The 26,723-nt window shown below is 36.9% G+C and overlaps 1 protein-coding gene across 33 annotated transcripts in view; it reads right to left on the reverse strand.

Moving 5' to 3' along the window:
• Window positions 1-8,527: 8,527 nt before the first annotated feature.
• SLMAP (sarcolemma associated protein) overlaps window positions 8,528-26,723 on the reverse strand; it is a 144,447-nt gene continuing 126,251 nt past the window's right edge. For 15 of the 33 annotated variants that reach the window (XM_057705842.1, XM_057705832.1, XM_057705836.1 and 12 more), the window contains 7 exons: window positions 25,817-25,939; window positions 24,884-24,958; window positions 22,313-22,633; window positions 21,794-21,911; window positions 17,931-18,102; window positions 13,899-14,033; window positions 8,528-10,417 (listed from right to left, as the gene is read on the reverse strand). In XM_057705842.1, coding sequence (XP_057561825.1) covers window positions 10,325-10,417; window positions 13,899-14,033; window positions 17,931-18,102; window positions 21,794-21,911; window positions 22,313-22,633; window positions 24,884-24,958; window positions 25,817-25,939 — 1,037 coding nt within the window. In that variant the 3' untranslated portion in view covers window positions 8,528-10,324. Of the gene's footprint in view, window positions 10,418-11,794; window positions 11,885-13,898; window positions 14,034-17,930; window positions 18,103-21,793; window positions 21,912-22,312; window positions 22,634-24,883; window positions 24,959-25,816; window positions 25,940-26,723 lie in introns of all 33 variants that reach the window. The other 18 variants (XM_057705843.1, XM_057705835.1, XM_057705827.1 and 15 more) reach the window with 3 other exon arrangements.

The following is a 26,723-nucleotide window of genomic DNA, read 5'->3' on the forward strand; positions in this document are numbered from 1 at the left end:
GGCTCATTAGCTGTGGCTCACGGGCTCTAGAGCACAGGCTCAGTAGTTGTGGTGCACAGGCTTATTGGCTCCGTGGTATGTGGGATCTTCCCGGATGAGGGATCGAACCCGAGTCCCCTGCATCGGCAGGTGGATTCTTAACCACTGTGCTACCAGGGAGGCCCGATAATTCCTGCTTTTCTACACTTTTGCTAAAATTTAGCAGTCAGACTATTTTTTTCAATGTGAAGATGCATTTAAAACATCTTTAAAAAGGCACAATAAACAGCAAAATAAAGATGGTAGTTTTTATGTCTCATTGGTGTTTTAGTTTGCTAGTTTATCACACCTTTGCCCATTTTTCCTTTGGATTTTTCTTACCAGACTGTAGTTACTTATACATCCTGGTCTTTGTTATATATGTTGCAAATATCATCTCCCAGTTTCTCTTCTAACTTATTAAATACTTTTCATTGTACAAAAGTTTTCAATCTTAATGTAGTTGAATTTTGTAACTTATTTTGACCCAACACCAAGGTCATACAGTTATTCGTCCCTCTCTCTTTTTGTTCTAATAGCTTGTCTTTAATTCACCTGGCATTTATTTTTGTGTAAGGTATAGAGATTGGCTTTAACTTTTTCCACATGGAAACCAACTGTTCTCAAACTGTTTATTGAATTATTTCTCCATGATTTATAATGTAGTGTGACCTCCATTATAATGTACCAAGATTCCATAGGTGCTTGGATTGAATTGAGCTCTTTTGTTCCACTGATGTATGTGTCTAGCTCCACCCTAATATGCTATTCTAAATCATTATAGCTTCATCAGAAGAAATTTGATGGAGCAAGTCTGTCCTTTCTTTTGCAGAAGTTCTTGAAACTTTAAATTTCCTCATAAATACATCATTTTTTAAATATATAAAGAAAAATCCCATTGGAATTTCTATTGGAATTAAACTTATGTATTAATTTTGGGAGAATTGGCATATTTATGACACTGAGCTGTCACCTGCATGGACAGTCTATTTCTCTATTAATTCAAAGCTTTATTCTGGGTACTTCATAGTTTCTGTTGCTATCATACACTGGATCTTTTTTTCTATTACATTTTAAAATTAGTTGTTACTGGTAATTAGAAACACTATTGATGTTTGTATGTTGATGCTAGAACATACTGAGCAACCTTTATTCAACTCTTATGAGTCCTAATAGTTCACAGATGCTCTTGGGTTTTCCTATATAGATCATTACAAGATCTGAAAATGATAAATTGTGTCTTCCTTTCCAACCCTTACACTGCATTTCTTATGTTGTGTAGTATCAGCCAATACAATGATGTTGAGGATTTGGGGCGAGAACAGGTATTATGTCCAGTTCCTGACTTTAATAAAAATGTTACTAAAGCTACCCTAATGTTAAGTATGATGATTGCTATACATTTTTAAACACGCTTAAAAAAACTATTGTGGGAAATTTCAAAACATATATAAAAGTAGAGCAAATAATATAATGAATTCCCATTTACCCTTCCCAGTTTTGACAAATGATGTTAATCTTTTTCATCTACTTTGAATACTTTTGAAAAGAAGATACGCAGGACTCCCTCTATCATATAGAATGCATTTAAAAACAATAAACTTTATTTTTTAGGGCAATTTTAGGTTCACAGCAAAACTGAGTGGAAAATAGCATGCATTTTTTTAAAAGCCCTGCGGGAAATTCCTATTTACTTTTCACACTTCGAAATCATTTATTATTATTATTATTTTTAAAAATTTATTTACTTATTTAATTTTTTATTTATTGGCTGCATTGGGTCTTCGTCGCTGGACACGGGCCCTCTCTAGTTGCTGCGAGTGGGGGCTACTCTTCACTGCGGTGCGTGGGCTTCTCATTGTAGTGGCTTCTCTTGTTGTGGAGCGCGGGCCCCAGGTGCATGAGCTTCAATAGTTGCGGCACATGGGCTCAGCAGTTGTGGCTCATGGGCTCTAGAGCACAGGCTCAATAGTTGTGGCGCACGGGCCCAGCTGCTCCGCGGCATGTGGAATCCCCCCAGGGCAGGGCCCGAACCCGTGTCCCCTGCATTGGCAGGCGGACTCCCCACCACTGCGCCACCTAGGAAGTCCGAAATCATTTATTATTAATCTTATGAACACTGACCCAGGATTTTTGGTTTGGTTATTAGAGCCATGTGCGCAGGGTGGCACGAAGTAAGCTTTTTCCCTCTCAGTCTTGGCTCCATTTTATATCCTTACTCTTGTTTTACTTCTTTCCCCTTCCCAAGCTCATTTTAGCCACGTTATTCCATACGCTAGGTATCCGTGTAGATCACTATAAAGCCTTACTGAAAGAAGGCATGGCATAAATAAATGCTTATTCAGTATGTTTCTACTTGGTAACTGGTAAAAACTAGGTGCAGCTCTTCTCATTGTGTTGTTCAAGTGTATACCTTAAACAAAGCTTAAAGTCTGTACAAAACAAGGTCCTCCCAAATTTACATTCATGGTAATAGAATGTTCGCTGCCACTCATTGGTTTTATTCCAGACCAGTGGGAGCGCCATCATACTACATACCAGTGGCTGCCACTAACAACCAGAAAGCAGTGATTCAAGTCCATCTTTAGACTTGGATTTGATTTCCTTTATCCAACAATTAAAAAAAAAACATATATTTATTTATTTATTTGGCTGTGCCAGGTCTCAGTTGCAGCATGCAGGATCTAGTTCCCTGACCAAGGATTGAATCCAGTCCCCCTGCATTGGGAGCCCGGAGTCTTAAGCCACCAGACCACCAGGAAGTTCCCAACAATTTTTTATTGAGTAGCTAATATATGCTGAACACTATACTAGGCTCTAGATATACCAAAGTGAGTAAAGCCCTGCTGCAGCCCTCAGGGAGCTTATAGTCTAGTGGGGAAGACAGAGAAGGAACTGGCAATTATAAATTATAGCCCAGGGAAAGAGGGGTAAGCTGTGAAGAGAGATGCTTCTGTCCAGAGTGTCCAATAAAAACTGTCCCCATAGCTTTTCATACAGTGGTGGAAGATAAAGGGCATAGTTTTACGAGAACAATCCACTTTGCGAACTCAAGAAATACTTCTAAATTTAAATTGTACGTATAACAGCTATCTTGAGGAAAAACAGGCTTGATTACTTGTCATCCAAAGAAATGAATTTCCCAAGTACTCTCTTGTTTTGGACTTTCTACAACTTGGTTGTAATTAATAACATCAATTACACAAGGGAAGAATGTAATCCTTACAGAAATCTCTTTAGTTTGTTCGCTTTGATACATTTCATAAAATCAAGTCTGTCAACAATCCAGCAGTTTCCCAATGGGAAATTAGGTGAGAAACCAGTCTTCAAACTGACTCTCAACAATCCCTGCTGCCTCTTGGTATCCATGCCCTTGGTTACCTCTCCCAAATTGTACCTGGGTTAATCTGTGTGAGCAACAGCATGTGGCAGAGTGATGGTACATCCCTTCAGTGATTCAAAGCCTTCCATCCTTTGTGCTCATCTCTCTCTTCAATCGCTTGCTCTGGGGGAAGCCACCTGCTGTGCTGAAGCAGCCCTACGGAGAGGCCACCTTGGTGCAGAAATGAATGAAGCCTTAGGCTAACAGCCATCTGAATGAGCTTAGAAATGCATCCTCTAGCCCCAGCCAATAGCTTGACTGCAACTTTCAAGAGAGACCATGGTCTAGATCGGGGATCCCAAATCTTTTTGGCACCAGGGACTGGGGGGTGGGGGGTGGGGGTGAGATGGTTTGGGGATGATTCAAGTGCATTACATTTATTGTGCACTTTCTTTCTATTTTTATTACATCAGCTCCACCTCAGAGTATCAGGCATTAGATCCCAGGGCTTGGGATCTAATCTAGATCCTGGTCTAGATCCACCCAGCTAAGCTGCTCCTGGATCCTCAGAAACTGTGTGAGATAATAAATGTTTGTTATTTTAAGCTGATAAATTTGGGGGTAAATTGTTATATAGAAATGGATAACTAAAACAAGTTTTGAGGACTTTGCTATGAGACCAGAAAAATATATTTTAAGTATTCAAAGACAGATGATTTAAGCAGGTCAAAGGTACTATCACAGTACATACTCATCTTCACTACATACTCATGTCCACTTTAAGTGGACACAGCACATATATAATTCGCCACCTAACTTTTGGCTAAAGTATTTAAAATACAAAGCTTTTTTGGGGGGTGTGGGGGAACTAAAGTTACATGACTAAATAAACCCTTCTCATGGATTTTTGTGTATGTTCTTATTAGCTACATTAAGTACTAAATTAGAATGTCCAACTTTAAAACTATACCAAATTTCATTTGTAGAAGAAAATGTGACCAGCTCTATATACACTGAGGAAAATAAGAATTTGGTTAAAAATATCCCAAACACATTAACTCCTTGAAAGTTAGTTATGGCATATACGGGTAGAGGGTATGGGGGAGGTTAAATAAGCATAGGCTAATTATCTCAGAGCAAGTTTTCAACCAAAACCAGAATGGCATAACTAGGCAAAGATTTATGAACAGTGAACTAATTTACAGCGGAAACCTGTGATTCAAGAAGTGGAAATGGTCGAGGTTTTTAAAGCGCCTTTGGTGCTCCTTCCTTATTGATGTTCTTTCATCTGCTTAAACAGCCTGCCATGAGGAAGTGCTCTCCGCCCAGCAGGAATGGATCCCTGCCATTTAAAAGGGAAAAAAAAAATGCTGTCCAAGCACACATGCCTGCTTCAAACTCTATGTGGAACAAGATCAGACAAATAAATACATAAAAATTCAGGATTAAAAAACCCACTAGGATGTAATTTCATAGAAGTTTGAATCTCTGCTAAATGAAATCTGGCTACCTAGATGTACTCTGGCCAATTTCAGAGGCCAAAATGAAAAGGTGAAGCAACTGTAGACAGTTGGGAGAATACCAGAAAAAGTTCCTTCACTCCTCCATCACCCGTCCCCACACCCAATCCCTTTTGCTTTTATTCTCAATGCTCTTGTCTTTTTCATAGGCTTCATCTCAGTGTCCTTGCATAACAGGGTAACAAATCATATGAGATCTGGGCTGAAATCTTTAGGAAAAAACATATACCTGCTTAATCTGCTGAATGAGCAGCACTGTAAACACATGCAACAAGATATGGTGAAAACCTGCCTTCATGTGCGAGGGCTTATTGGCTCCATCCAATCCATGCCCCAGCCTAAGACACTTTCCCCTGTTTAAGAAAAAATCCTCCACAAAAACCCCCAAAAACCTCAAACAACCTAATTAAAAAATGTGCAGAGGATCTGAACAGACATTTTTCCAAGGAAGATATACAGATGGTCAACAGGAACATGAAAAGACGTTCAACATTACTATTAGGGAAATGCAAATCAAAACCATAATGAGATATTACCTCACACCTGTCAGAATGGCTATTAACGAAAAAAAGAAATAACAAATGCTGGAGAGGATGTGGGTAAAAGGGATCCCTTGTACACTACTCGTAATAGTGTAAATTGGCACAGCCACTATGAAAACAGTAATGGAGTATCTTCAAAAAATTAAGACTAGAACTACCATATGATTCAGCTATTCCACTTCTGGGTATTTATTCAAAGAACACAAAAACACTAATTCAGAAAGATATATGCATCCTAATGTTCACTGCAACACTGTTTACAACAGCCAAGATATGTAAACAACCTAAGTGTCCACTGATGGATGAATGGATAAAGAAGATATGCTACATATACGCAATGGAATAATACTCAGTCATAACAAAGAATGCTACAATGTGGAGTAGCATTTACAATAACATGGATAGACCCTGAAGGTATAATGCTAAGTGAAATAAGTCAGACAAAGTATGCTATCATTCATGTGTGGAATCTAAAAAAATAAAACAAATGAACAAACAAAAAACAAAAACAAACTCATAGATACAGACCAGTTGTTACCAGAGGGTAAGGCTGTTGAGGGCTGGGGAAAATGGGTGAAGGGGGTTAAATGTATGGTGATAGACAGTAACTAGACTTGTGGTGGTGATCATTTTGTAGTGTATATAGATGTTGAATTATAATGCTCTAATTATATCTGAAAATTATATCTATATATAAATCCTTCACTAGTTGCAAGGTACAGTTCAAACCATTAAATAGGGCAAAACTCCAGGACATAAAACAGTACATAAAACCTTAAAAATGCTTTCCAATTCTAGGAAAATCAATCTCAGATCTTAGCGGTTTGTAAATCCAGGTAATTCTAGAGAAACCAGTCCCATACCCGAGACTACCTGGAAGGAAAACTCACCTTTGGCTTTGCAGCCAGATGTCTCTGGGTTGGATGGTTGAAGGCGAGAGGAGATGCACCCCTCTTCTATGGTTCCACAGGCTCCTATGTCTTCCTCTAGCACCCTGTACTGTGACTGCCAGCTTCCTTGCCTGTATTTCTTTTCTACACCAAAAGCTCTGACAATAGGAACTGAGTATTACCAGAATCTGGTACAATGTCTCATACCAGACACTCAAAAAGTATTTGCTAAATGAATCAATGTAAAACCATCAAGGTCTGCAGACACAACATGGAATATCAAAATCAACATCATCATCATCTTAATCCGCAACTTTATAACTAACTGTACTTCTGACTGTGAGTCAAAAATTTTCTGGGTTTTCTCTCTGATAGGCGAAAAGGCGAGAACGAATTGCTAAGACCTCTTCCAGTACTCTAATTCTACGTACAAATGTACAAAGCATGTTTAAAGTTGTAAGACTGATTTTTAAATGAACACATCAGAATTCATAAGTGCAAATGAATATTAACTCCTTTAAACGTAAGTACTTTAACAAGTTACTCATTCAATTACGAAAAGCAATTTAGCATTCTGCAGAATTCTTTTTGTTTCTAATTTAAGGTAAGACCAAATCTTTTTAATTTACAAAAGCAACATATATTTACTACTAAAAAGAAATCAGAAATCATAAAAAGGGAAGAGAATTGACCCTCAATCATACAGACAGAAGCACTAGGGTAGCCTGGATAAAAAAGTTGTTCTGAGTCTTCCTGTTATAAACATATCCTGTATGTCTACATTTTTTTTTTCTTTATAAGACCAAGGTTATTCTATACTGGTAACCTCTATTACTTAATATAGTATGAGTATATTCCCACATATTTTGCAAACACAGCAATCTGTAGGGTGGCAATATTAATTTATGTAACCAATGACCCACTGCTGGATATTTAGGTTGTTTACCCACCACTGTTAACAGAAAACTGCTACACTAAATGTCCTCGTAATTAAAATTTTGAACACACAATTATGCCCTCAGAATAAATTTCCAGACGTGAAGTTTCTGGGAGAAGGCTGCACATGTTTAACACAGTTGATTTGTATGCAGTTTTTTCCTCTTTGGTAACAGGTTTCCATCCTTCTGAGAGTAGACAGTAATCGCTGGAAGCAGCCAAAAATCACTGGGGGTCAAGTCTGGTGACTGAAGCAAGAGATCAAGCTAGGCAATACTATTTTTGGTTGAAAGCCTCTGATTATGCAGCAATATCACTGGTTTTCATATGTGACTCAGAACTGCTTTTGAAGGCAGTCACAACAGGAATTCCAAACTGTTGTAAGCAACTGCCTCATTACCAAACTAATAAGCACATTACTTCCTAAAGACACAACTATAAAAGGGATGAACAGAGCTGGATGCTTTCTTAGGAGTCTTTCCATTGCAGTTCTATCTCATTCACACACAAAGTCTCAATAGTTCAATCAACTCATTTAAAATAGATGTACTGGTTCACCTAAAACGTAAATATCTGCAGTATTTATTTTCCACTCAAATGACACTTCACATACATTATCTTTTTAATTTTCATACTACCACTAAAAATAGAGATATTATTCTGTGCATTTTATAAATGAGGAAGTAGAGATGCAGAGAAAACAAATGATTTGCCTAAGGCAGAGTCAGGATGCCAGTACGGATCTGTTTTGGCTTTAAACACCACGTTCTTCTCATTTTCTGACCCAGCCATGTTGCACCTAAGCATAATTTTTAAGTGTGTTATAGGGTTGTTCAATCCTTAACTGTTAGGATTAAAAGTTCTTAATGACTCTATCACTACCAGTGAATAACCCTACTGTTTATTTAACCTGAAAGTAAACTGAACAAAACTGGGGGTTCTGCTTATGAATAGGTTCATTTATATTCTTAAGAAAAACTGGCAGTTAACTACAAAAACCCATTTATTCAATTTGAATAAAGTAAATATTGATGCTAGACTTTTACATTTAAAGAGACTTGTCTGGCAAGTGAGTCACGTTTTAACAATAACCACAGTAAAAAGGAAAAAAATTAAAGCAGTGAGTTAAATAAAAGGCTAATAAAACCTGGAGGAAACAGCTCAGTGTTTTCTTTTAAACCCTGAAGAACACCAAATGTGTATTATATTGCATAAAGAGTCATTTCATGAAAAGACTATTAACAATATAATAGTAGAGTCAGTACTAAGAATTTCAATGATATCCAACTCAAAAATGCATAGGGAGAGTAAAGTTATTTTATTAAATCATGCACATCACGTGTGTTAGTGCAAATAGTTTAATCTGTACTCCAGAAATTCTATTGTACTTTATATCTTTACAAAATAGATTTAAAACAATTATTTACTTTAAAAAATGTAATTCTGAAGTTAAGCATTTCAGAACAATATTTGCAATAACCTATATACAGGAGGTACTGGGTACCACTGGCATATTAGCATTCTGTGGTGGAGTGGCTTCCTGCAACAGAAAATGATGAAATGAACTATATGACAGTATTTTCTACAAGTCATTTGTGACTAATTCCTCCATAAATCTAGTGATCCTCCCAACAGCAAACCCCAAATAGCTTAAAATATAACCTTTAAAGTATAAACAATGACTGCCAAACATCACAAGGTAAATTATATCCTAAACTTCTATTTCAATATTTGGCTTAGGCCTGTGGATTGCCACAGAACATTCAAGCCAATTCACTGACATTCCCTCCCAGTTTTCATTGACTGAAAAATTTAACTATGTGATACTTCAGGATATTCTATGACCTAAATAAACTTTATTGACATAACTGTGGTGCCGCACAAAAACCATGGCTAAACCTTCACTTCCGTGTTTTAAATTTGTAACATCAAGCAGCGTTTAGGTGTTTCACTGTGCATGGAACACTATTAACCTTGGGAATAGTGCTTCTCATCAACAAAACGTCCCAATTAGCAACAATAAAAAGAAAATAACCATTTGCATACCCAACCAGGAAATCTGTTGGTAGGTAACAACAGCTCACCTCGAACATGAATTAGCTTTTAAATATCATTAACCAAATTAAGTCAGTAAAAGCTTATCTAAAGAGATATTAATTCTTTCTTCAATTAAACATGCTTGGAGGAAGAGATGATAGGAAAAAAAAATCATGCTTCCTAAAATGCTGTATATGAGAAAGTAACTTGGCTTTTAAAGAAAATATCTCTTTAAATACATGAGGTTTAATAAATTACATTCCAATTGACTCAACAGTTTGGTTTACTGCACTGAAATTGTATAATTACTATGTTTTTGCTCCCAGAAATACTTCAGTTTGCTCAAGAAAATACACACTCTCATGGAAAGTTTTTCAAAGTTGATGTCCTCCACATCGTCAAGTCACATTAAGGCTGAACAAGCGTGCACATATTCCCCAAATTATCACTAGAACAGAATATTTTCCAAGTGTATTTCTCCTTTAAAAAAAAAAAAAAAAAAAAAAAAATCCACGCAAATAGTTGTCTGTAAGTCTTGTTCCCAATAGCTCAGTGGTTTTATAACAAGTAAAAATGGCATAAATATGTAAAAAATATATATATGTGTATATATTCAAACTGATAGGCACTGAGCACACAGGGCCTCTCTTCCCATGTATGTATCAGTTGTTTGGTTTGGGTAGTTATCGAATCAAAAAAATGAATTATCTGGCCATTAGAATTCAGAGTAAAATACCCATAAATTTAATGTTATAAATAATTTGGTGTACCAAGAAGCCTACTTTAGGCCACCATAATATTCAGAATTTCAACGTACTAATTTAAAAATTACATGAAAAATTGCAAGCAAATTATTGCTTACAGTAGAATAAAGTCACAATTTTATATCCTCTTTATAGACAGATACATTTTATATAATTTAAAGCAATGACCCTACAGCTGTATTCTTGCACTTCTGTTTTAAGAGGTAAAAAGGAAGAAAATGGTTCTGTTTGTCCCCAGCATGAGTGTGGTGCCAGCTTCTAGAGGGAGGACGGTGTACGGACTCAAGAAACGCTCTCATGGAGAAGCTCTGGCCAGACCTGGCACGTACAGCACGATGGCTGTCACCGCAACCAGGGCAGCCAACATGGGCATCCAGGGCCAGGGTTTCTGTGTGGAAAGAAACCAAGAGTCAAAATCACATTCTCCCCTCTTTTTTCATACCTATTAACCCCTTGGTTCCAGAGAGTCCTGAATACTTAACAGAATATTAGAAAAACCTTATCTTTGCATAAGAATAAATTTTAAAGAGAAAAGGAAAAAAGGTGAGACAGTGCAGGTGTGAGGAGAGCCATAATAGCAGGAAGTGTTTTAGAGGACCACTGTGTGGAAGCCTAATACATTTCAGGAACGTCTTGGGCAGTTTTCAATTTTGTTTGAAGCCTAACATTGACTTCTCTAAGAAAGCCTCTGAGCTCAGCCTGTTTTATTTACTCTGGTATCCACATATTACAGCTAACTGATGTACATAAATGCCTGGAGTATGTTTCTGCCTAAAATGTTTATTTCTTGATAAAAACCAGACTCACATGTTGGCACAGCTTTATACAAGGGGCTGGTGGGTAAGGTGATAGAAAGAAAATGGTCTAAGCTTTGATCCTATAATCTGAAACCACAAAAGACAAAATCAGAAGGGGTTCAAGATGGCAAAGTGATGTTAGGGACCCTGCCTGTCTGATGCTTTTGGTAAAGACCATGTCCAGGGTAATAATGCCATGTGATCGTCTCATATGCTCTACTAACCTGTATGCTTGTTGGAGGCAAGCATGGATGGGCTGTTCTCTGTTAACTATCAGAGAGCTTTACAGTATCAATCTGCTTTGTCTGAAAGCTTTACTTTCACTAGTGTACTGAGCTGTACTGAGAAAGCTGGCTTTTAAAGAAATATTGTGATGCGGCAGATCATGGCTCAGAAAGACATGGGATAGGTTGATACTCTCACAAGTAAATGCATATTGAGGTTGAGATTGTGAGCCAATGGTCCATTATACTAATCTCATCCTTTTTCATCTTCTGAGCCACAGTGTGATATAAGCAAAGGGTTGAAACAACAAAACTCTACACTATGGAAAAGAAGAGGGAAGGGAGGAGGGGGAAAAAGCTCGCTGAAAACTTCAAAGAGGCAAACTCTTCATTTCTCATTCAAAATTGGATAAACATATAATCGGGAAGGGGGTACTAAGTTGCAGCAATTCATGGTTTACTCCAGTTTGCTAGAGACAAAGACTCAGTTAAAGGCAGCATATAACATCTGGTTAGGTTGGAATTAATTCATGGTTAGCATTACTACAACGGAAACAAGACAAAATGTTATGTGATTAGTTGATTGCTCAGTTCATTCGTATGACACAGTACATAGCATACTAAATGAAGGGTTTGCTTCAGGTAACAAAATACCTGTGTGGTTTTGCCATGCACTATATTACAAATATGGCACAAACAGGTGACGGGGACAAACAGACAAGGACTCAACGGTAGTGCTTGTACCTTTCTCTACCACAATGGACCGAAACACCAAAACAGGAAAGCCAGGAATAGGCCGATGAATACGGCTGGGACGGGTTGTAATATGGAAGGCTAAAGAAGGGAAGGGATATTAAAATCATTTTATGCTATAAAAAAATCAGATAAGATGATTTAGAACCCAGGAGGCTGGGAGGGAGGGTAGAAAGACATTTTAAAGACATCTAATACAATCCAGAATGATGGACTGTGGTATGTAAGCTGGCAGACTACTAGTTTAAGAGGAACAGATGGAGGCAACGTGGGTGTCCCTGACTCCCTAATGAAATGTAGCACGCAAGGCAGAGCAATGAAAATACCTCACCAACTGATGCTCTGCTTGACAGGACATTATTTTTGTTCCATGCTCAGAATCCATCATTTGACACTGTACTCTTTTAGAAATGGCTAAGGTTTACTTTATCCCACTATCAGAACCTTTTTTTTTTTTTTAAACCAAAACTCTTTGCTTGAGATAGTATTGCTTTCAAGCTTAAAAATAAATGTCCTGTGATGCATATGCTTCTAAAATCAAGCAAGAGATCTGACACAATGTATGAAAAACATTTAGTGTATAAAAGACAGGCAGCTGAATCTCAGGGCTTTAGTTATATTACCAGAATATAAGTAATATTTAATTTAATTTTTATTATTTTTTTGGCCACACTGCGTGGCATGCAGGATCTTAGATCCCTGACTAGGGCCCCCTGCAGTGGAAGCGTGAAGTCCTAACCACTGGACTACCAGGGAGTTACCAGGAACTTTTTAAATTGGAAGAGAATTACTACAATGAGTGTTATTACAGAGTAATATTTCATTACCATAAGTCTAATGTCATAAAAATAGGAAATTCACGCTTAAAGTAAATTATTTGTATAACTATAAATAATAATAGCAAGGTTACTTTCAAAAAGGTTCTAAATCATGTAGATGGATCCATTCTGATTATGCTAGATGTCTTCATAGGTTAATTTAGGAGAAATTCCATAATCAGAGAGAGATGAATTAACACAAAAGAGAGAAGTAACCAAACCATTACGATCTGATTTCAGAAGAATTCTGTAATTGACATTTTCAAAATAAATGCAATCCACTTTTGCTTATCATAAAGTCTCCATACTCGATTTGCCAATTTCTGAAAAGTTTCCACTTAAGCAACAAGTTTTTATTTTAAAGGACTTTCTTTAGCAAAGGACAGCTGGACACAGCTCATAAGCATTCCGAGTGTGACTGTATAACTGGATGGCCATGCAACGTTACTCTTTTGTACTTGTGCTGCAAGTTAAGCAGAGTGCCTTCCTCCTTAGGAGCTCTGTGGCTCATGCCCACTGCAGTGTCCAAGCCATGACAGGGGTTTGAAATAAGTCAGAGCACAATCAACCACACTGAACATCCATCAATTAGGGCCCACAAAGGTAATGATCACTAAAACGTATAACACAACATTTATTTAGTATAACATCTTTTAAAAGACCATCTGCCTTTCTAGCAAATGAAATACAAATTAATATTATTAAACTCAACTTATACCAAAATGTTCCAATTTTCACACACACACACTCCTACAGAAACTCACCAAACACTTCCTAATATTTATAGGGGGCCCAGGAGACACTAGGAATGTGCCTTAGTGAGAACATTATCAGTATAAAATGAAAACCATCATGAAGTCTCCATTTTTTGATACAGCCAAATGCTAAGGAGTCAACATGTATTACTCTTTCTTCAGTGGGTCCCTGGTACTTCCCCCAGAGCGGGGAAAACAAGAGCTAGATGAAGGCTTAGTGATAGAACTTCACATTCATCTGGGAAAAGCTAACAATTCTTAGGAAAATTATTTTTTTGCAAACAAGGCTCTTCCTCCAGGTAGTCCTTAGGCTCTTCTAGGGGTACAGGTTAAAGTGGCAAATTCTTAACTCAAAAATTTGACAGCACAATGATTGTGTCATGGAATTTCATAATGAAAAGCTTAGTTCATGTGTACTACAGATCTTAGTTTCTCAAATCAGTAATAAAGGCCTCTGAAAAATCAATTTCAGGGCTCTCACCTGCCTCCAATCAAAGTTAAGCCAAGTTTGCAAAGACTTACATTATTTCCTTTCTCTCGGAGCAGCTTCAGGTTGTCTTTACATTGTTTGAGCTCATCTGTGATTGATTGTTTTTCCTGCTCAGTCATTTCAAACTTCAACTTCAGTTCTGAGAGTACAGTCTGTGTCTTTTCATACTAAAGGCAAAGAAAAGAGAGTGTGCAGACTCAACTTAAAATGGGTATGAAGTTATGCGTCTAGTCAGGCTTATATACCAGACCCTGTTTAGTCACCTGCAACACCACAGTCAAGTCTTTTTGTTATAAGGAGAATAAGAATCATTTACACTAATACTAAGAAGACTTTAATGTTAACTTGATTCTGTGTAAGAATTTTCTGGCCTTGGTGTTAAAAAAAAATTAAGAGAAGTCACCATTGTGTCATCTGTTTCTAATATAAGGGGTCACTTTTTCCACTGAGAGGAGAAAAGTAAAATTCCAAACTGAGCAAAAGAAAAGCAAGTGAAGAAAAACTCCATAGCCTAATTAAATGGCAAGGTTAGGAAGTCTGAGTTTATATCCTGGTAAATAATGTCAGCCAAGCTATTTTAGTCTTGAAGTAAAAAGTATTAACTCTCGTTAGGCCTCCCTTCACCCAGCATCACTGGGTACTAAAGTGTTCTGGATAAGGAATTTCTAGGCAAATGAAACAAAAAATACACCTAAGGTACCAATCACTATGACTGGAACATTTCTGTCTCTCTACTTAAGACTTAAAAGCATCAATTAAAAATAATTTTTTAAAAATCTGTTTCCTATATTTTTCCATAGTGAAACATGCCACTTCCTGCTCTGGAAAACAGTTCACTGTATATAATAATATGACTTTCAGACAGACTGCCTGGCCCTTGAACACAGGTGAGATCAATGCAAAACACAGTATGGTTTGCCCCTACTTTAAATGCCCCAGGAGGCAGGAATTCTAGACTGGTTTTGCTTCTAGATACTGCATTTTACATGCAAGTTGGGCTCGCAAAGAGCAAAGACTGTTCTGCTGCTGGCTGTGCCTTTGTCTCGGCCTCCACTGCCCCACTCTGCCATTTCTGAAGGTTTTAGAAGGAAGAAAGACAGACAAGGGCTGAGTATAAAATAAATATACCACCGGTCTGGCATACCAGAAAGATTTCTCTTCCCTAAACATAGCCCACGAGGCTGGAAAGTCTCCAGTTCCTTTTTTCCTGCATCCTAGAAATTTCTCAATAAAGGACACATTTATACGGTGCTTCTGAATAATGTAAACACCTTGGAGTGATTAATCACCAGCTCATCATTATGCACTCCAAAGATAAATATTACAGATGCAAATGTAGAAAAACATTAATCAGAAGTAGTGGAGGCAGGGGGTTAGGGTTAGCAGCAAGTTCACTGTCAAGTGGGAAGAAAGACACAGGTATAGAGAGGGAGGTAAAATATGAAAGGAACTCCCTGTTACCTAACAACGTTCCCAGAACAAGCCTGGGTAGTATGCCAGAGAATGAACTAAGGAGTAAGATTCATGGACTTCATGACAGCTTTTTTTGTGGGGTCTGTGGACTTCCTTCCAGAAGGCAGAAGGTTACTGGCAGGCTGCCAAAGCAATTCAGTGTACGTAGACTAGTCTCTGCACCAAGTCTCTTAGAACATAATCAATTCTCAATGATCTGATTCTTAACAGTGACGAACAAAGAATAAGTAAAAAGTGCTTTGCTGACCAAAATTTTCCCTTACTTTCCTTTTCCACCATTCTTACATCCAGCCTGCTCTTTATACCAAAGCACTTAATCATTTCTCCGTTCCAGGAGTTGTGGAGAATGACAGGAAGGCCGCTTAGTCAGGAAGATCCTGCTGTTTACCTTTAGCTTGTGAGTGGGGTGGGGAGGACTCTGGCCAAGATGGTGAAGCCAAACAACTTTCCTGAGTCAGTCTTTGCAGGGTGGACTTGTGTGCTCAATGTTTTATGAATTTTTAAATTACAGATATTCCTACTAAATCAAAATATATAGACGCTTTCTTAAGTCAAATATAATGATGGTATACCATTACTTCTCTCTTAACACTAAGGATTAAATTTTACTTTCCTCGTGTACTTTTTCTTTGTTAAATGTTCAAATAAAAACTGCCACATATATAAAATTTAATTGTCGGAACAAAGGTCACCTTCTGCAGCCTTAGTTTCACACCTCCCTTGGATATCACTTTGCCCCATCTTGCTTTCTAACTCAGATGTGGGAAATGAGCTCAGTTCTGATTAAGAGGGAAATACCACACAATATTACCAGCACCTTTGGTTCTTCTTCATAAAAATAATCATATCTGGGCTTGCTTAGTTTGTAATATTTTAGCCTGTGACAGTGCTGAAGATACATAATCATTATACTGTGCACATTAAGTATGATTCTATGAGAGAAAGGAGAAAAAGGGGAAATGTTGAAAGGGAATATATGTGCATTAATAAAAGGTAGTAATTCATTTGCGGTAGATTACACAGATATAAGAATCTCATTAAAGAACGTTTTAGTTACAGTCTAGTATCCAATAGTTGACATCAGGACAAACGGAAAGAAAAGCAATTTTACATTACAAAGGAGTGTGATGACCACACATTATTTCACAATGAAAACACCAAACAAGAAGATAGAAAAGAAACATATTGACAAGATCAGACATATTTTTAAATGTGCTGCATTTAATGCAATCCAAAGGCTATCAACAATTTAGATGCTGTGACAACATGCCACTGCCATTTGTGGAAACAGTTAAAGCATTTCCCACTGATTGCTCAGTGACCAAAAACAGGCAAACAAATAATGCAACAAAACGGCTAATGCATTCAGAGTAACATACAACAGAATTATCTTCCAACCACAGCATTCCTCCCAGATTTTGAAAGAATTATGGCATGTGGACTGGAAGAACACAAAGTGCTTACAGTATTAAATACTAGGATATTTACTTTGGCACAAAATTTGTGTTCCAACCAAATAAAATGAGATTTCTCCCCAAACACATATCCTTAGCAAGAAGATAAAAATGAACATATTACAAAATCAATATGGCCACATGTGAATAAAAAATGTTACAGTTTTTTTCTTTAGGAACAAACATGAAGACAGAAGAACAATAATCATTTCCAAGTTCAGGATACTACAAGGAAAGAAAAGTGCAAAAGAAAACTACATTGAGTAAACAGATCTTCTAAAAACAGTTTTGGGAAAATTTATTATTGAAGACAAAGAGTTGTCTTCAACTTCCTTCTGTTTAAAACAAATCCTTCATTTAAGAGGGTCTAAAACTGGGGTGAGCCTTGCTGGGTAGATGAAAATGCATCAGCCTTCTCCATCCCTGAAGCTGGCCAGATGTCAATGCAGGGAGTAGTATAAGGCCAGTAGGACTGATCGCAGCTCTTATTGCCCCACTGTCAACTTCAAGACTCTGCTCAGGATAAGTCTGGCTGAAGTTTTTGCTCCAGTGTCAACCCTCACCATTTTAAACATGATTTTTTTTTTAAGCCACCAAAGTCAAGGTTTTAAGCAAAATGACATGAAAAGTGAGCATGCATATCTGTGAAGAAGGGGAAGAGAGGATGGGGACAAGAAAGGGAAAGGTCACAGAATACGTGTTTGGCTGGCTGGGTATGAGCTGAGTTTTCTCATAAGCAACTTTTCAGGCCAGTTTCACCTGAGGGGTTTAGACAGCATTACAGTGTGGCCCCGACTGGCTTTCCAAAAGGACTCAATTAAATATGATACTGTCTTTGAAAGATAAACAATGAATTGAGTAACCTGGTACAAAGGACTGCTCATATAGGTCAACTAACTGGTAGAGGAAAACTTTTAATGTAATTTTGTATATTTGTATTTTTGAGACCAAACCTTACTGATGAATTCTCTATATATGGACCATGATACACAGCTAGCAATCACCAGGCAGAGAAGCTCCCATTATCAACTCTGTGACAGGTAATACTTCCCTTTAGTTCTAACTAGCATGAATATCTGATTTGCTTTTGGCTTTAAGTCCAATCATAATTGGGCTCATAATGTCTTTTCGCTTTACCTCTTTCTGTACATCCTTTGCTTGGTTTTCAGCCTTACTGAGAAGAGTTTTTAAATCAGCTGAATCCCGAAGATGCTGTTCTTTCAAGGATCCCACCTGATTCTCAAGCTCTTTCCTAGTCATCTGCAGGATGCTGAGATCACTGGTAAGCTCTAAACTCTGCTTCTGAGAACTGCAACATAAATATTAACAGAGTTATTCATGTAGAAATCAGACACAGCAGAAAGTCCAATTTCTTATACATTTTACTAGGAGGGATGGAGTGAATTTCAGACAAGGAAAGAAAAGTATAAAAAAGAATGATATTTTCAATGAGTAAAAAACATTAAAACACTAAAACAATGAAAGTTTAAAGCTGTGTCCTAGTTTCAGATAATCAAATGCACACAAAGTTTGAAACTGTAAAAACAGAAGGTGACTAACTGCATACTTTGTCATATCACATTATATTAACTATATCATAAAAAGGTTCAGTGTAGGTCTTCTAAAGGAAAAGAAAGCACGTATTCCAACTATTTTCTTTAAGTACTTAACAAACAGGATGGAGGACAGAAACTTAAAGCTTAGGAGCCACTTCCAACTTAAGATAAACCTACCAAAGTGAGAAGACACCAAACTGGGGGGAAAGCACAGGACAAAGAACCAGGAGGCTGGGTGCTAGACCCCAGATCTTCCACTATTTACTTGTGGGATGTTGAGCAAGTCACTTAAATGGTGCCATTTCATTCTCTGAGTAAGCATTTCCTGAGGTCTTAGATCTGTGCCAGGCACCATTTGCACAGGCACAAATAACACAAGGAGAGTCTCAGTGCCCTCCACTGTTAAACAAGAAGATTGAACTCAATAATTTCTGAGGCTGTTTTCCAGCTTAAATTCTACGATTACTGTTACAACCTGATGTGTTAAAAAATAAAAATCCCAATTACACACTAGGAAAACAGCTTGATAAGCGTGAACAGAAATTCTTTGTTCAATTCCTTCTATACCACGGACAACAAAGAACAGGAGACCTGTATACTGTAGGCGTGTTAAAGACTTTGGCTCCCATCTACAACAGAAATAGCTGAAGGAGCATAAGGTTTTCGAGATGACAGTTATATGCCTCTCAGGATGGATCATAAGACTCAGACTCAATTTTGTAACCAAGGTACTGTAGAGTATAACCCTCATGCTGATTGGATGCTAGGCAGATCCTAGGGTGTGAGTGTGATGTTGTCAGGGCAATATGGCTAGGAACTAAATGGCATATAAGACCCTGTAAAGGAAGACTAGCTTCTAAATACTACTAAAATGCTGGGGAGGCTTAAATAAATTTAGAGCACTATTCAATCAGAAACATTTAAAAAACAGAGTTAATGTCTCAAATAGTTTATGTGAGTTTAGACAGATAACTTGACCAATGATCTAATATATTCCCCCCTTCTGGGGCCTAATATTTTTAAACCATATGCTTCAAACTCATAAGGAGTTTGTAGTATTGCTTTTCAACATTTAAACAAAATTTGAAGTAATTTTTAAAAAATTAATTAATTTATTTATTGGTGGCTTTGGGTCTTCGTTGCTGCACACGGGCTTTCTCCAGTTGTGGAGAGTGGGGGCTACTCTTCACTGTAGTGCGCAGGCTTGTCACTACGGTGGGCTCTCCTGTTGTGGAGCATGGGCTCTAGGTGCGCAGGCTTCAGTGGTTGCGGCACGTGGGCTCAACAGCCGTGGCTCTCAGGCTGTAGAGAGCAGGCTCAGCAGCTGTGGCGCATGGGCTTAGTTGCTCCAGGGCATGTGGGATCTTCCTGGAGCAGGGATCGAACCCATGTCCCCTGCATTGGCAGGCGGATTCTTAACCAATGAACCACCTAGGAAGTCCCTGAAGTAATTTTTTTTTTTTTTTTTGGCACACGAGCTTAGTTGCTCCGTGGCATGTGGAATCTTCCTGGAGCAGGGATCGAACCTGTGTCCCCTGCATTGGCAGGCAGATTCTTAACCACTGCGCCACCTAGGAAGCCCCCTGAAGTAATTTTAAAAACAGCATTTAACAATCTGCCATATTCCAATGAATCATATCTCAAAAATAAGGGATCAAGTCTGAATCTTTAAAAATTAAAAAATTCCAAAACAAGAATAATTTAAGATAATCAATCCTGCTCATCAAATATCAGTATTTCTTGCTTGATAGAATACCAAACTAAATGGGTTCACCAAGATCCAAATGTATTCCAAATATGAAGAGCTTGAGTGTCTATATCATCTTACACACACTTTATACCAGTTTGCCCACACGTTCTGTCACGCGGATGATCAGTTGGTACACACGTATACACAAACGTGTGCATATGTGCCTGTGCGAGAGCACCCATTTATTTATCTTTTCGTTTGTTTGTGTTTTGGGCCTTTATTTTTGTCCTATTCATATTCTGAAACTGCTTTTACAAGCTTTCATGTTAAAAACAAACATTTGTTTTATTCCTTATTATTAGTTATCTCTAAATATTCAAAAAGTAATACACATAGAGAAAACTATGGGAAGACATGACACTGGAAGAGAAAAAAGTGCTTTAAAGATACTGATATTGAGCACATGGCATTGTAAGGAGTTTTAGAGAATCAGTCAGCACATCTTGCTCCTTCAACTAGTTCTTGATTTTTTAAATGTAAAACTAATATTATAATTGCCTTTTTGTTTCTTTTGGGTTTTTTGTTTGCTTGTTTGTTTGTTTTAAATTGAGGTCCAGTGAGGTTAAATAACTTTTTTTTAAGTTTGTTTTGTTATGTTTTGTTTTTTTGATGTGGACCATTTTTTTAAAGTCTTTATTGAATTTGTTACAATATTGCTTCTGTTTTATGTTTTGGTTTTTTGATCATGAGGCATGTGGGATCTTTGGTCCCTAACCAGGGATCAAACCTGCACCCCCTACATTGGAAGGTGAAGTCTTAATCACTGGATCGCCAGGGAAGTCCCTTTGTTTTTATAAGAGACAATGAGGAACACTATTCTCTGATATATTTCTTCCTTTCTTTATCACTTTTCCCTAAAGCTTGTTTTCTATGGGAAGTTACCTTGATCACTAACCTTAATGCTCTTCAGGAGTATAAATACAAGGCTAACAAGAGAGTAATGACTCCCATTTTTGCTGCACTCCAGGGAGGGAGACGGATTAAAGAATGGCTTCAATAATTAACATGTACTACTTTCAAATTCTGAATTAGATTGTAAACATTGTTTAAATAAAAAACATGGAATGGATCAAATTTTTAAGGAAGACATAAATTTTAAACTATGCAACAACTGTTGGTGAGAAAACAGGACTCCACTAAATTTGCTGGAATAAATCTATTGCATTCATTGGTTTGCCTGTAAGGTAACAGATATTAGAAAGATTTAATTGGTTTTAGAGAATTTTTGATCTTATATATTACTTTTTATATAGCCCTGTTTGAAATTCAAAAGCTGAATCTGTATCTTTCAATACTATCAATTCTTCATCACAGCCATCTCCTGATCACCCTTAGAAACAGAAGGGATCACTGGCATGAAAGAAAAACAAACTTGTATTTTAAATTTAGTACCATTTTGTTTAAAGCGCAAGTTCAATCATAGATCTTTTGCTGTTTGATTAGGGCTGCTGGTGGGGAGAAGGGGCATTTAATGAATCTGTATTCCACGAATGCACCAAAAGGAAAGGACATGCAGGTGGTGGCAGAAAAAAAGTGCTGAAGTACTCAGTGTGGTTAACCTGCCAAAGAGCCATAAAAGAGTCTGGCTGAATATTTTGCTCCAAAGGGGTATTTAAGTATCAAAATTAAACTTAATTTAGATTAAAATCTAAGATAAAGAAGTATTTTGAACCTAAAAAAGAGTTCTTGCATACTTGTGCAATTCTTTTTCTTGCCGCTGCAGTTCTGATGATAGCAAAACATTTTCCTTTTTTAGAGAACGGCATTCGGTTTCCAATACATTCCATTCCTTTTTCAACTTCTCTAGTTCACCTAAAATAGTCCCAAAACACATTTGTTAATATAGGAACATAACTATTTTTTTTCCCTTAAAAACATAGGTTTTAGATGGCTATTCTTTGATTCTTGTTACTTTGCAGTTACGCCTCAGGGAAGTTCCCATCACCCTGAACTTCAGTAATATTTTTTTCCCACTTCACTTCTATAAGAGAAATAATTTTTAATAGTATTTAAATAAAATGTAAAACTGTAAATATTTTCAAATTATTGTAGAGCTTACAGACCTGAAGAATGTTTATAGCCCCAATATAAAAACACTGCTTTATACAATCAATTGTTATCAAAAAGAAAACTAGCCTGAATGGTTATTTTGTACAAATCTAGGAGTTATCATTATCAAAAGTTAAGAGCTTTACGTAAAATACATTTCTTACCTTGTAGCCTTGTTGCTTCTTCTCTCTGTTGGTCCTCACACTGTTGACATCGAAGCTGAAAACTGTTTTGCAAACTCATGATTTCCTTCTCATATTCAGAGGCTGCTTTCCGCCACCGCTCAAGCTCAGCTCGCACTTTCTTAAGCTCTTCTTGTAAAGAAGCAATGTCAGTGTCCCGCTCAGAGGCAGCCTTTTTTGCTGCTTGCTGAAGGAGTAAAATTTCATCTCGGGCACTAAGCAGTTGATCTCGAGTGCTTGTGATTTCACTGTCCTTCTCCTCCCGGAGATTCTCAATATTGATGTGTAACCTCTGCAGCTGGGCTACAAAAGTACATGTACTCATCATTTTCTTAGTCCATAGTAATCAGGAATAAAAGAACAGCCCAGGCTGAAAGAGCTGTTTGTTGTTTTTGATTAAACTGTACAAGCAATCCATGTTTAATGCAGAAAATGTCAAAATACAGAAACACAGAGAAAAAAAACCCCAAAGTGATCTTTATTTCTCCCACACAGAGAAAACTGCTTCTAACATTTGGTACTTATTCTCCTAGATTTTCTCTATATGCATCTATACACTTATAAAAACAAACACAGGGAGGGATCATAATAAATACAGTGTTCTCTATGCTGCTGGTGATGAATATTTTTCAGTAACAAAAACCAGCCATACTAACTTTTTTTGACTAATCCTTCATTTTAGACATTTGAAGCTGTTCAGTTTTTGATTACCATAGACAACACACCTTATAATGCAATCTTGATTTTTTTTTGCCCTTAGGGTGAATTCCTAGACACAGAATTGCTTGGTCAGACATTAGTGTAAAACCTTTGATGTTGTTGACTCAATTTTCTCTTCAAATATCAATCCCTTAAAGAAGCTTTCTCTGATGGCTTATTTAAAAATAGCCCTCTGTCATTCTCTAGCCCTTTACTCTGCCCTTATTGGACATCACATTATATACTTATTTGCTTATTGTTCATCTTTTCCACTAGACTGTACATCTCATGTGAGCTATCCCCAATACTAGAAAAGTAAACAATCAAGAATTATTGGTTGAATTAATGAATTAATAAAGTTAATGAATACTGCCTAATCAAACAGGTACATTTTTTAAAGATCTGGTCTTGTTGCTGTCATGACTTGAATTGAAAACAATTTGTATAAAATCATACCTGGTTCAGAACTAGAATACTGGTCTTGGTTACAATAACATAAGAAAATTGTACATATAAAAAGTTCCTTAGGTAGAAAAGAAGAATAATTAAAATAATTAAGAGGATTTAAGGCTTGGGGAGGAAGAGGTTGCCTCATAAATAAACATTAAAGAAAATATTAGACGTTTTAAGTTTGTGGCAAGCATTAAGAGGTAACAGGTTCAACATGTGAAAAGACACAATGGCCAGGGATAACATGACCATGGACTTGTGGACAAAATCCTGAAATATACATGCTGGCACTAGGGGGCACTCAATGATGCCCACATAAGAGCTTTAAGACAAAAGGCAGCACTACATCACAGAATCTTTAGGGATACCTGCCTACATACAATACAGGATGGAAATACAGATTCAAGTCAAATTTATATAAACTAATGGATGATGGCATTAAACTATAATGAGAGTATAAAGAGCTTTCAATTTAAAGATATACAGAGCCTATCCCAGAAATTCTTGTTTGACCATAATACAATTAAATTTTTTAAATAACTCAAATATCCCACACGAAAATAAGAAAAGAAAACCCAGAAGACTGGTTTTTCTCTGGGATATTTTAGGGCAAATATCATAGGCATTACACAGTTTGCCCCATTTCTTCTTAACAGAGATTACTTGTCTAATTTCTTGTTACCCTACCTCTCAAACTAAAATTTTAAAATAAAAAAAAAATTAAAATTAAATAACATTGGTTCCTTCTTTGACAATGAAGGCAAATTAATTTTACTTTAGGAATTTTATAATGGCACAGGAAAGACATCTCCTAGAGTATCTCAGAATTATAGCCTCAAAGTATCATGAGCTCTGATTCGAAGGAAACCCTTGACAGGCAGGGGTCTTTCAGGTCATTTCTATAGTGACCCTGTGAGAGGCCACACAAAGAGGCAGCAAAATGGTGGATATAAAGAGCGGCCTTTACCAATGAAGGCAGTGCAGGCACCACTGTTCTATTCCACTTGGGAAATAATTTTTGTTGCAACGCATGTGTGTTATGAACATTAGAAATAATATCACCAATAAGCTAAAAGTGCTGATGCACTGAGCTACACAAACTGATTTCCTGCCTGAAGGCCTCCTCTGTACTACGTCACTACATAACCCAGAAAATGACAGTCTTATCAAATTCATATCTTCACTCTTGCTCTTCTCATTCCAAGTGGGAAGTGCTATTGGAGTACTAGGGAATCTTCCCTTAAGAAAAGAAAAAGGCCACCAAGAGCCCAGTTACAGTCTCACATTCTAGGGAAGAACCAAAGCCATGAAAAATGGGAACCCTCTGCATTCTTACTTTCCATTTCTTTTGAATCATGACAAACAAACAGTAACAATCCCAAATAGCTTTGGGGTGTTCCATACCTTGAAGAACCTGTATTTGTTTACTGGATTCCTCGACTTGATTTCGATATGCTTTTCTTTCTTCTTCCAAAAGAGCTAAAAGTAAAGCACAGTATATCTAATTTTGTGATTTAATGAAAATATTCAGAGTTGAGCAACTGGAAGGTTCTAAGAAATTCTAAAGCTCATTGAAGGAAACAAAAGTTAGGCAGTAAGTGTTATCAGTATTAGCAGTTAGGTAGTTTAAAGATTTTTAGAAGCACAAAACAGTAGTAAGTAATAAACGTATTCAACTGAGTAGTAGTTTTCTACACCTTGTGTTGCCAAGATAATATGTGCAGTTCTTCACTTGAGAAGCATTCTTGATAGTTGTTAATCAGCATTTTGAGCTTAAATTTGAAAAACAGACTTAAAATCCTCATGTTCACTGCCAAGTACATAGTAAGCACTTATTGAAAGGAAGTTCACAGTTCCCCATATGGGATACAAATCTGCCTCCTGTCAGGAAGGCCATTTTACAGAAAATGAGGACTCTAAGACTTTGTAAGGTGCTAATGGACTGCAGCTAGGTAACTGCTGTGAATGATACAGAAATGTAAGCTCTAGGGAATAGCACAGACTCCAACTGACCTATGACTCTATAGATAAGTGAGCTACTAGGAAAGCAGTTGGGACATTAGAAGATTCCATACCTTAACCTTGCCTGGTTCCTCTCACTGTACAACTGCAGGGAATATAAATTTCCCTTATCTTACACTGAGTTGCTAATATTAGGTATAACTAAAACTTAGAAATTTATATTTCTATGTTTTTTCCTTTTGTTGTACTTAATATGTAATTAACTTTTAAGATCTTTCATAGATAACCATGCCTCTGGACCTGAAGTTTGGGGCCATTCAGTTATATCTTGTTGCTTTCACATCCCCTAAAGAATCAAAGTAATCTTGATCTCACCTTGAAGTTCAAAGCATTTTTGTTTACTTGCTCTAGCTAGTTCCTGGGCTTCGATCAATTCCTTGCGAAGATGCTGAATTTCTTGTTTTGCCTCAATTTCTGACTGTGTACCCTGCAAGTCATCTGACAGAAATATGTTTATTTTAAAAGCAAGAGTTAGTATCATACCATAATCTCTACAACCAAAGATTAGCAATCTTTCTCATGTTGAGACATGCATAGTTAACACCATAGCACAACCAAGTTTAATAAAATTTAGAAGCAAATTGTATTAAGCATTTTAGTCATTTTACCCTGGAGAAAGAACACAAATACAATTAAATATATTTTAGTAATTCATGGCAATGGTACTATAAAATATATACTAATATATACTAAAATTTCACTTATATAAGGCCTGTGTAGAGCTTATGCAAGGCTTGAAATTTAGTAATATGAGCATAATGCTATTCTTCTTTATCAATTTTGAAATTTCTTCATAACAAGTCAGAAAGTTTTCACTTGGAGCTTAACTGGAAATGGAAAAACAGAAAGAAATCTTTCTTCAAGAAAACATATTTTAGCATGATTTCCCCAGCTGTGGAATACAAAATAAAAACTAATCCGAAAGCGCCACTGTGCTCACTTCCTCATCACTGTTTCCTCAACACTACATACATAACAAGTAAATATTTGCTTAATTATCAAATGAGGTAACCTAAGTGATTTTATCAAAGTAAATTATAGCCAGCATTACATCTCAAATACGCTCCCTCTCCTAATTCTTTTCTCCCTAGTCACTCTGTTCATCTTTCACTGTATTAAAACTTTCTACTAGAAACTACCTGAAATAAATGTATCATCCATATTCTTCTAGTACATTCTTTCTGATTATTACCTAGGTTTACAAACAGCTCAGGCATAACAA

Source organism: Hippopotamus amphibius, chromosome 13, assembly GCF_030028045.1.
Source record: "Hippopotamus amphibius kiboko isolate mHipAmp2 chromosome 13, mHipAmp2.hap2, whole genome shotgun sequence".
NCBI classification, from domain to species: Eukaryota; Metazoa; Chordata; class Mammalia; order Artiodactyla; family Hippopotamidae; genus Hippopotamus; species Hippopotamus amphibius.